At 36.9% G+C, this 11,242-nt stretch overlaps 1 protein-coding gene across 1 annotated transcript; it reads left to right on the top strand.

Moving 5' to 3' along the window:
• The first annotated feature begins 6,233 nt into the window (after window positions 1-6,233).
• On the top strand, window positions 6,234-7,396 carry LOC131437547 (uncharacterized). The gene is made up of 2 exons (XM_058606962.1): window positions 6,234-6,503; window positions 6,565-7,396. The coding sequence occupies exons 1-2, from the start codon at window positions 6,252-6,254 to the stop codon at window positions 7,159-7,161; spliced, it is 849 nt and encodes a 282-aa protein (XP_058462945.1). The 5' UTR covers window positions 6,234-6,251; the 3' UTR covers window positions 7,162-7,396.
• Window positions 7,397-11,242: the final 3,846 nt, after the last annotated feature.

Raw genomic sequence — 11,242 nt, 5'->3', positions numbered from 1 at the left:
TCCGAATGAAAATTTCTCGCCGATTCGGAATTGATTCGGAATCCATTCGGATCTGATGATGTGGGCGTGTGATGGCGATGCTGAACTGAAGATTGACTTCGCTCCAAGCTGACAGGGTCTAGTCCAACCTAAGTATTTAAGATTTTGTACCACGTACAAGGTCTGCTTTCACTGCTGAAGAATAGAATCGGAATTCAGTTTTAGAATTTATTTAGAGTAATCAATCCAAAATTCAGTTCCCGGGTCCAGATCCAGTACTCAGCAACTAAAGGCGACTTGCGTCCAACCTGAGTATTTAAAAATTTGTGCCACGTACAAGGTCTGCTGTTACTGCTAGTGAGTGCTTCTCCCAACGACCGACGTCCAAATGAGAGCACGACCTGAGCGTTTGAGATTTGTACCACCCTAAAGGTCTGCTTTCATTGCTGGTGATTGCTCCTCCCAACGACCGAACACCAATTGAGAGCACAATCTGAGCGTTTCACGCTTTATACCAGGTTTGTAGTCACTGATGTTTGTGAAAGAACTTCACCACGACATCCTGTTCCGTCTAACGCACTAGAAGAAATGAACGATTTTCGATCAAAGGATACCTTTTATACTCGTCTAGTAGAATATCGGGACTGATATGTGCTTGACTCTCTCAAAACCGTCGTCCGGGTGCGAAAAAGGCGAGCAAGTGTGATGAGTTTTACTCATTGTTTCCGACAGCTTTAGGAAACCTTGTTGTTGAGTTGTTCATGGTTATCTAACAATGTGGAAAATTTAGGCACGAATTCCTGATCATATTTTCGATAGCTTGTAGAAAAAAATATGTTGTTAGGTTAAGTACAAAAGATTTTCACGATTGAGTTCTATCCATTCTTGTACAGAGTGAATTTCGAAACGGCGCCCATATAGTAAAGTCGTATCACAGAAAACAGATATACAGGGTCACATATGAACCGTGTTTGCTCATTCAGCGTAGCGAACACTTTGGGTGCCGCTCTCACAGGAAACACAATTTTGGGTGGAATATTCACTACACGCTAAATTTTTGTTTTGCTGTTGGTTGAAATGATAAATATGTTAGAATGGAACGTCTTTAACACGTCTTCAATCGTGTGGAATATTTATTATTAGAAATCGTGTGGAATATTTATTATTAGATATAATGTTCACCAAATTCACTCTAGCTACGTTATTGCGCAATGATTATTTGACAGTAAATTATATTATTTTCGTTGTTCTTTATTCCTACAATCAGAGATGTCTATCTCCTCTGTGTGACGAAGAGCAAGCAAAATTTCTCCCCTCGCACTGACAACTTCAACGAGAGCTCTTCTCTTTCACATTTATACACCACTGTTGTATAGAGTGTGCACACATCATGAGTGCGTTTGTTTATTTCCTTTTACCTCTTCCACTGAATCGCACCAAAGTGCTAGAGCATTAGCTAATAAATTCTCCGAGGTGGATGCAGATACTTTCACAGAGGTGTACACGCCGGTGAGCACTCTGCTGTATGGTTTTCGTAGATGAAGCGTGGACACGCAAAATCAGCTAAATAAAACAATTTATCGTAAAATTTTCGGTTTTCCTTGCAAATTTTTCATAGCAAGGCCAGATCTACTCTATATTAATTGAAGTTCACAGAAGTGTTCGCTCACCATCACGCGCCAGTGGTCACTTGGGTGTATTTAGACGAGAGCGCGTGTGAGCGATTCATGCGAAGAGAATGTGTTTCACTCGCGCCAGCTGCTTTAACCACAAGCACACACTCAAATGCTGTCTATTCGACACTGAGAAGAAGTGCGCTTTCCTCTTTGTGCGGTGCTTCGTTTTTTTCATCCTCGGTGTGGCAAAAATCTGACTCTAGCGTGTATCACTCTGGTGAAATGCCATCTCTGCCTACAATGACTATTCTACAGTGCTGCCAGTCGAATTATAAGCTGCCGCAACAAGGATTTTATCATTCCGGAACGTAGTGGAACGTTTTGAAAGAACGCGGCGAATAGTCGAGTAGGTGGCAGTAATGTTTCCAACGTATATCAAATTTGAAATTCACACAGAATTTTGAAAAATTTTGTTCGAGACTGTATATCTGTTAACTGTGGTCGTGTTCACGACAATAATCTGTAAATTTCGACGAATATCTGTGAAAAACTCGATTTTCCTTTCTGCGAGGTCTGCAATAAAGAACTGTCTTCAGCACTTAATAAGTCCTAGCATCTCTGCCGTCACCATCAAAATTAATTAACGATTTCTACAGATCTATTTACACTCGGTCGATCGGATCGACCCGACATTCCTTATTTTTCTTAGAGGCCTTGTTATAATCAGAGACGCGCGAAGAGATGCAACCAAATCCGAGAGAATGGGAATTTTAACTTTAAAAACTGGAGTATTCGTAAGATAGCGCATACGATAAACACATCAAGATATTTTGTTACGAAAGTAGGAAATCTCGTGGAAAAAAAAGATTATTGCGATTCCGAGAACAAAAAGCCAAAACAATTTTTTTTGTCGTGAATACGACTTACTTTACTATGGGGTGTCTTTTCAAAATTAGCCATATGGAAGAATGGGCAGAACTTAACCGTGAATATCTCGACTTGTATTAACGACAGCAACATAATTTTTTCAATATTTCATCAAAAATATGATCACTTCAGTCGCCTTCAATATTTCATCAAAAATATGATCTTTACTTTCGCTTGGGTTTTTCGCACAAGGACGACGATTTTGAAGTAGTCAGATACATATCTTCAACTGAACGATATAAAAGGGGAACTGTGGTCGAAAATCGATCAAATAAATATTATGATTAAATAAATATTATGATTAAACATTAGTTTGTAAAACAAGAGTGACTAAAACACCTAGTAATAATAACGAATCGTATGAACAACAAAGATGAAAGGCCAAAGGGTCAAAACACTTGTACTGTAAAACGTTGATGTAATACACAAAAATAAGATTAATAAACAGATATTTATGCAAAAATCGATCATTTCTTCTTGTGCGTTAGATGGAAGCAGATGTCAGGGCGAGAAGACGCGTTCAAGCAGCGGCATCGGAGAGCGCACCTTCTGCGTGGTTGAAAAAAGAAACGCACAGGTCATAGCTCTCACCGTACTATTTGCGGTTTGTTCTCAAAGCTAGTGTGGTTCAAGCAAGAGCAATTGCGCCAGACAGCAGAGCTGCTGATCGTTTGCATTGGAGAGAAAGAAAACGAAAAGTGGACAACATTATATAAAATTCGCCCTTTTTCATGGCTCTAAATGTTTTCTAAAGAACTATTAAGATTACTTCTTTGCAAATCGAAGGTAGAAATCATCAGTATAATGAAAATCCAAAATAATTTGATTTGCTTCGTGCACTTTTCGCTGTGCGAAAATCGTTCGAGAAAAATGTTCCGAACTGTGCGAAATATCGTAGAGAATTCCACAATTTGGTCCTTCTAAAAGGCAGAAATGAATCCTGTACAGCATCTTGATAGTTTCTTTCAATGAAATATGCAAATCCGAAATGAGATATTCGACGTCAAAAATCGTTGAAAATTTTAGTATTGAATAAGGGGAAAGTTTCGCAATTCACACAATCGATCAACTATCAATTTGAATTCGAAAGTGTAAAGAAATCGTGTCAGTTTTATTCGTATCCACGACATCCAGTTATGTAACTGACATTATACACCCGTACTTTTTCTCAATAATTACAAAATAATCCGAAAAAAATTAAATGAAAAATAGCATGGTTTTAATTTTTTTTTTTGATAATTTTTATTTTAAAGCTGTTATTAAAACCTACAGATTGATGGCTATCCCATCCGTGCCTTTTGAAAAATGAAGAAGATACAGCTAACACAATTTACAGATATATTCGAAATTTCAATTTCTCGTTGGAAGATAATCATTTAAACAGTAGAATATTATCCTACAGGTGAAAGGAAATAAATTTGTTCATGATATCCTTTCTTCTAAAAGTAGCTGTTCTTGAGATACTTGGATATTTAATTATAACACCATTTTTTTATATTTCCATTAATTGTACACATGTACATGAATAATTCTTAATTATATTTAAGGTGTTAAGTTTTTGAAAATTGTATGAGTACTACGTGCATCGTCATTCGAATACAGTCTTGTGATGATTGTGATTTCTGAAATTGGAAGGAAAGAATGGTATTTCTGTGTGCCTGGAATCATATTGGTATCCTTATAAACACTACTCCACTCGGTTACACCCCGTTCATATTCTTCTTGTGACACATATCAAAAAGACATGGTCGTGAATGCATCTCGACGTCTCTGCTCTGCCCATTCATATAAATTTTTGCAGTTGTGATTGGGTGTTCATGTAGTTTAGCCAAGCTTTCACGTCGTGCCATTCGCTTTTAATTACCCCCGAGTGCATCACATGGTCCTTTACCATGAGAAGTTGCAAAAAATGCCACTCAGCATCAATGTTATACATTGATTTAAATTTACAGAGACTTGCAAATTTTTTTCTGTTTTTGTACTGCGAGGCAGCTCCGTCAGACATAAACCATAAATATAATTAAGAATTGTTCATGTACATGTAATAATTGTAGATATAGCAAGCAAATAAACAATTGATGGAAATATAAAAAATGGTGTTATAATTAAATATCCAAGTATCTCAAGAACAGCTACTTTTAGAAGAAAGTATATCATGAACAAATTTATCGCCTTTAATCTGTAGAATAATATTCTACTGTTTAAATGATTATCTTTCAACGAGAAATTGAAATTTCGAATATATCTGTAAATTGTGTTAGCTGTAACTTCTTCATTTTTCAAAAGGCACGGATGGGATAGCCATCAATCTGTAGGTTTTAATAACAACTTTAAAATAAAAATTATCAAAAAAAAATTAAAACCATGCTCTTTTTATTTAACTTTTTCGGGTTATTTTGTAATTATTGAGAAAAAAATCAAAACAATTTTTCATTGTATATTTTTTTTAGAGTGCCCTATCGATTCCATACAACTTCTTCCTGAATGCCATTTTTGTACAATTAACGGTTTCCGAATTACAACGATTTGAAAAGGCAATTTTTGTGAAATGCAAAAATACATACGCCCTTTTTAAAAATCAGCGGTGAGTCGGATTGACCTCTCAATCGGTTCAAAACTTATGGTTTGCCATACTGAAGCCATAAGCAAAGTTTCATCCAAATCGGAGAAGGTCGAGTCTGATTATCTGCTAAGCATTTCTGGAATTGCTCTGCTGTTATAACGACACGAAAACTCGAAGCGATGGTTTCTAATTTTATCTTACTCTCTAAGTCAATCAGAGACAGAGACGAAAGATCCTACTCTAACTAATGGTTTGCGTATATAAGAGGACTAATAGAGCTGAAATGAAGGGTTTATAACAGAAGTGCAAAAATCTTTCCTAAAGTCCAGGAAATAAATTGATCCTATAAAATAAATGAACATGAAATGCACATAAAGGGGTTTTAATCGATTTCATTAACTTTGGACAACACTTACTAGTTTATGAAATCATCGAAGTCATAATCAATGACAAAATATCACCAAAATAAAACTTCCATGAACTAGTTAAACGTTTTCAGAGTTTCTCTCCACAACACCAAATCCACCAATAACATCAATCTATCTGAAACTCACTGAATGAAACGGGTCTCTTCTAAAATACTTCATTCAAAAAGTTTCGAATACGATTGATAAACCGCCTCTACCGGTCTTCGTATGAGAGTTGCATGCTGATGAGTTTGTTTCGGCTTATGCATCATCACGATCTGTGCGATTGCACCTGTACCAGAAGTCAAAATTGATGATGCATCAACATCGGACTTTTCAAGTTCAAGGTATACGAATGCAATCGGCAGTTGTATTTTGGGTTGATAAGCGAAACAAAAACAATGAAACATAGATCACCAATGTCTTTGAAAAATACTTTGTATTATAATGGATTAGCCGTGATCAAAGGCTATTAAAGGTTATTTAACCATCAATATAACGCAATTGTCTGCTAAGTGTTAAGCGGCATAGTGCGACAGCACAATGACAATCAAACTTAAAACTTGTAAGTTGTATCATTATGACAGCCGACCCCTGTGCGTGGGTGTTATCCTGCATATTAAGCGCCACGATTCCTTGAAACGAGACACGCACGTTTCAGCAAATGTTCGCAAGATGGCTTCAGCAGAAAATGTATAAATATAAAGTCGCAACGAATTTTGTGTTATCAGTCTGTCCAGAACTGAGAAGTAATTCAGAATGAAACTTTTAGTACTGTGTTTGTTTCTAAGTGCGGTAACTGCGGAAACGCCATTCGCAGGGTATGCACCGTCTGGATGGCGTCCACAAGGTGCACAGTTTAAGCTACCTTCCGAATATGGAGCACCAGTAGTTCAGGAAACTGAAGTGGAAATCACGAAAGAGAATATCGAGCATGCTGGACAGATTGTAGAATCTACTACGGACCAAAATCCATCCAACGAGTACTTGCCACCAACAACAACTGATCAGGTTGAAATTATCACAAATGAAATTTTATTTTAACTCAAGTTTCCCATGCGTTCTTTTTTAGCCGGAACTTGATCCAATCCGTGTTCAGGGTTTACCAGACAATCAGTTCAAAGATTTTCAACGATCCAGGCAGCAACAAACTGCACGGCTCAGTGCTAATCGTTTCGCAAATACTGCCTCTAAACAAACTGCGGGACAACAAACGCAAGCATTTTTTGCTCTAAATGGACAGCTTCGTGTTTTACCTGTTGATACTTACGTACAGTTTGGACGCCAACAGCAAGTCACTCGACCAGATCAAGCTTATGGAGTACCTAATCAGGACACCGACGAGACTGCAGATGAAGATGTACCTGTAACCAATGATCAATCAACGGAACAACCGGAATCTAATGATGGAGACGAAGAAGATCAAAGTGATCCAACTCAGAAAGATAATCGACCGGTTATTGCTGTTTCTAATGCTTTTTCTGGTCAATATTATATCGTTGGTCAGGATAACAAATTACAACGGGTGATGTATTCAACTTCGCAGTCTGAAGATGATCGTCGTCAAATGGGTTTCACAGCTCAATTACGTTACTCGCCGGTTGAACCGATACAGGGTCCAGTGTACGCATACAATGAGCAAGGTCAGTTGATAAGGATCTACAAATAGTCGGAAATAGTCCAAATCGTATCACCACCACAACGGTCATTATTCTGGCCACGTTTACCGTAAAGCATACAAATGCAACGGCGGTGAATTTTTCGTTTCGCTAGATAAACAAATGCAAGGGCTGATTTTTTTGTTTCGAATTGATTCGTTTTTTGTAACTTATTTTTATGTCTTATTAATGAATGATTTGTAATCACTTTATACGTTATTTATAAAAATCAATTTGAAATGCCAATGAATTGTTTGTAGTATGAAACATTTCTGTATAAAATGTTCAAAACGATGAATGTAACAATGAGAGATTCTCTTTGTGTACTTTCTCTTTCGATTATTGCGAAACGTTCCTGCTTTTTTCGGTAATTTCTTCAGTGCAGATTCAAAGATGATAGCTTTGGTTATTATTATCGGTAAATAATTGGAGTGAAGGATTACTAACAGTACCGTAATAATCGAAAGAGAAAGTAAACAAAGAGAATCTCTCATTGTTACATTCGTCGTTCTGAACATTTCATACAGATTTGATGACCACCTCAAACATTGTGAATAAGACTCATCTCATTCAACTTACTAGACAAATATTATGTTTTTTTTGACCCAGTTTTAACCTAATTATGGCCATTCGCCGCGTGACTAGAAAAATATGAAATATAATCAACTTTGAAAAGAAATTGTAGGTGAACTCTGACTAATAGAGTTTAAATTTTAACATCAGACGAAAAACAGTGCATAAATTTTAACACCTGGCGGAAGAGTATGAATTATATAAGTTGTATATATACAGGGCCGCTGAGAGAGGGGTGTTCGTGGCTCGTCGTGTCATCCATTGCTTCATCGCTCGTATTGCTGTTGTCAAACGTATTATAGTCAGTGGTTTCGGTTCTCTTCTCGCTATTGTTTGCAGTCTTGTGCTCATAGCTAGTTGCTCTAGATACGTTTTGTTGGACATTGACTGCAATGCTTGCTGGTTTGATGCTAAAAGCGTTTTTGAAGAAGTACTGGGTTCACTAGCTACCGTTCCTGATCGGTTGTCCTTGTCACTTGTTGAAAATGTCCTTCTCGCAGTTTCAGAGCATGGTTTACCGTAGTGTGCGGGTTGTTCACAAAACTGACATGTAATCAGCTGAATCTCAAGGTAATTAGCGTTTTACAAGGATGTCTCTCACCTTGACCACAAATGATGTAAGATGGAATTACCTTAGGTATCATATTCGACACTGTGCACCTCGTTGTTAACCGAAACGAATGCAGATGCGGCTCTTTCACGTTTGAACATAATGTACACAGAGTTAGATGCCTTGTTGAATTGAATCTCACTTACATAATTAACGTCTAGATATATCAATGTGATATAAACCAATGTTTCTACCGCATTGGAGATATATTCGTTTCTTAAGTAAGATTCCAATTTCGTTTTCTGCTGGTCTAACTTGAAATCAATGCAAATTGAATTTGGTCTTGTAGGCCAAGTTTCAGGCCTTTGTAGATCGTTTTTGCCCATTTCGTATACTCTATTGTTCACTACACTGTATTGTCTTTGTTTCTGTCGTCTCAGCCGTAAGCTATTTTCGACTGTGTCGGATGAGATGCGAACACGAACTGAATGAGTTATCACTAACTTTTCTCAGAGACGGCTGAACCGATTCTCACAAACTTATATTCAAATGAAAGGATTAATTGTCTCAAACAAAGCTCCTGAATTTTATTTTAATTCGACCTCCGGTTCCGGAACTACATGGCGATTAGTGTAAAAATTCCATTTCCTATTTATATCAATTTTTCTCAGAGACGGCGCGAGTGATTTCAACAAAATAAAGTTAAAATAAAAGATCTTATAATCCCATACAAAACTTCAGAATTTCATGCGGATTCGACTTTTGGTTCTGGAATTAGGGTAACAGAGGTATTTTGGTCCACCTTAGGATTGATTTTATTTTGGCCCACTTTGTAAAAATATCCACCAAATGTTGTTATATCTTTGAAAACCCCTCCCGCAATACGAAAATTAATGTAATTAGCTTCAAATTTATGCAACATGGGTTACTTAACATCGATTAAATCCATAAAGTTTGTTAGATGGGTCAAAATATATGAAGTGGCCTAAATACCTCTGTTACCCTGTATGTTGAAATAGTTTAAAATTTGATACCGTCACATAAAGCGGCGAAACAAAACACACAACAAAATCTAGACTGGCCTCAAAACTACTCCAATTGATAGTCATTATCAGTAGACAACCAAACAAACCGATTCCGGTTATCTTGATTCTCGGCTTCCGGCTCCGAAGCAGTAGTTATATATTCCAAAATGGATGTGACGAAAGCAAGCTCGTGGTTTTTAGTTTTACTTGGCTTGCTGCAGCAAAGTTAATTTCACTAACACAAAAGAATTGTGTTTGCCCCACCTGTTTCTACCACATTGATACGAACCGACTTCGATTATACCGCTTCTCGGGTTTCGGTGCCGGAAGTACCTACAATACTGAAAAATCCTGGTTGTTTAAAACAACAACAGGATTTGTTGCCCATTCAATTGAAATATGCTTGCTTCAAACTAGAACATGGGTCCTCCATACGTTTGATAGTAGTTTAAAAAAAGACTTTGGTTGGATCAAATCAGAATTGTCATTGTCAACACAAACTAACAGACAGGACACTCAAATTGGATTCTTTAATCATTTTAATGGTCGTTTCGAATATTCCTGTAGTTGGGACATTACTCGCACATGTCATGATGGCGCCACATTACCTTATCAAAAACAATCAGTCTGTCATCTAGACTGTGTTTATTTTTTTAATTTACCAACAGTGTTGCCATTATACATATTGCCAAAACAAAAAACAGAATTGTGCCTACTTCTCATCCTCCAGCACAATATAAAATCGAGCCCCACTCAATTTCGGGTGAAAATTACCAACACAATAAGTAATAGCCTAAATTACTACAAGTTCATCTTTGATGAACTTTTTACACATTCCGTGCGAAAAACTAACTAAAAAGTATAAATATTACAGCTATTTATATACTTCAAACCAAAAATCGGTTCCAGGCAAATGAGAAGTAATTTTTCTGATAAACGTCGAGAAAAATAAATTGTTGGCTTCAAGCATTGTTACAAAGCCTGCAAGTAGCTGATCTGTGTTAAAAAACTTTTACATAACATAAGAGGTGAACCGATAGTAAATAGTTCGCGCAGTTCAACGTAGGTGGACTAGTGCCCCACAAAAATTCATTTTTAGAAGAATTTACTCATACTGTGATGTATGCTAGTCTTAACGGTGTTGGCCTCTGTACGATATGTGGGGGGACCTTTTTTATGCTCACTGAAAATGAAGCCCTGCAAAAATTTCCTTGTATATAGTAGCAGAGCTTAAAATTGTCACGCATTCTCAATGAAAGAAACCATTCCAGCAGTCTCATTTTCAATGTTTTACTGTCTCATTCGTAAATGACCGACACCAAAACAAACGAAGAGAGACGAAGCATTTTCGTTTCTCATCGAAAAAATGAGAGAGCATAATTGCCAACGTCACTCTTTCCTCTGTGATAAGATGAAACCAAACTAACGTCTTCAGGTAGCAACAGCAGAATTTCAATTCTCATTCTTTCATCGATGTATTGAAAATCTGTGACGCTTGGCTATAAAAAGTGACTAAAATATGGCAAATCGAAGTAAATACATCCCAGAACTTCTTTGGAAACCAAAACTACTACAAATTCGAGCACCAACAGTTAAAACTTATTGTGAAACCTTTTTCTGTCGTTTTCAATTCTCACAGCTTTGGTTGAATATCGACACTGCATACTATGGGACTATCACTGAAAACTGCAAATGACTGAAAGGGCAAATGAAAGAGAAATCTTAATTTTGAAACTACTGTCCCGCTTATGTCATGGACTGGACATGGATTTCGTTCTCATAGTTTGCAAGCGAAGCTGAGAGTGACAGTAATTTCTTGTCATTTTCGTCTATTTTTCAGTCAATGAAAATGACTTTTATTAGCTCTGTATAGTAGACCCAGATAAATCCAGATAAAATTTTGAGTTTTGGCAGATTTTTGAAAAAATTACCTGGCAACTATGC

The sequence above is a fragment of the Malaya genurostris genome, chromosome 3 (assembly GCF_030247185.1).
Source record: "Malaya genurostris strain Urasoe2022 chromosome 3, Malgen_1.1, whole genome shotgun sequence".
NCBI classification, from domain to species: Eukaryota; Metazoa; Arthropoda; class Insecta; order Diptera; family Culicidae; genus Malaya; species Malaya genurostris.
Note: the sequence above shows the minus strand (reverse complement) of the source record. Positions and strands in the feature narration are given on the sequence as shown.

What these genes read in the sequence shown, in the direction of transcription:
- LOC131437547 (XM_058606962.1), top strand. Translation starts at nt 6,252, where the DNA reads ATGAAACTTTTAGTACTGTGTTTGTTTCTAAGTGCGGTAACTGCGGAA. An exon ending in CACCAACAACAACTGATCAG is followed by an intron (nt 6,504 to 6,564) that starts GTTGAAATTATC and finishes GTTCTTTTTTAG; the next exon opens with CCGGAACTTGATCCAATCCG.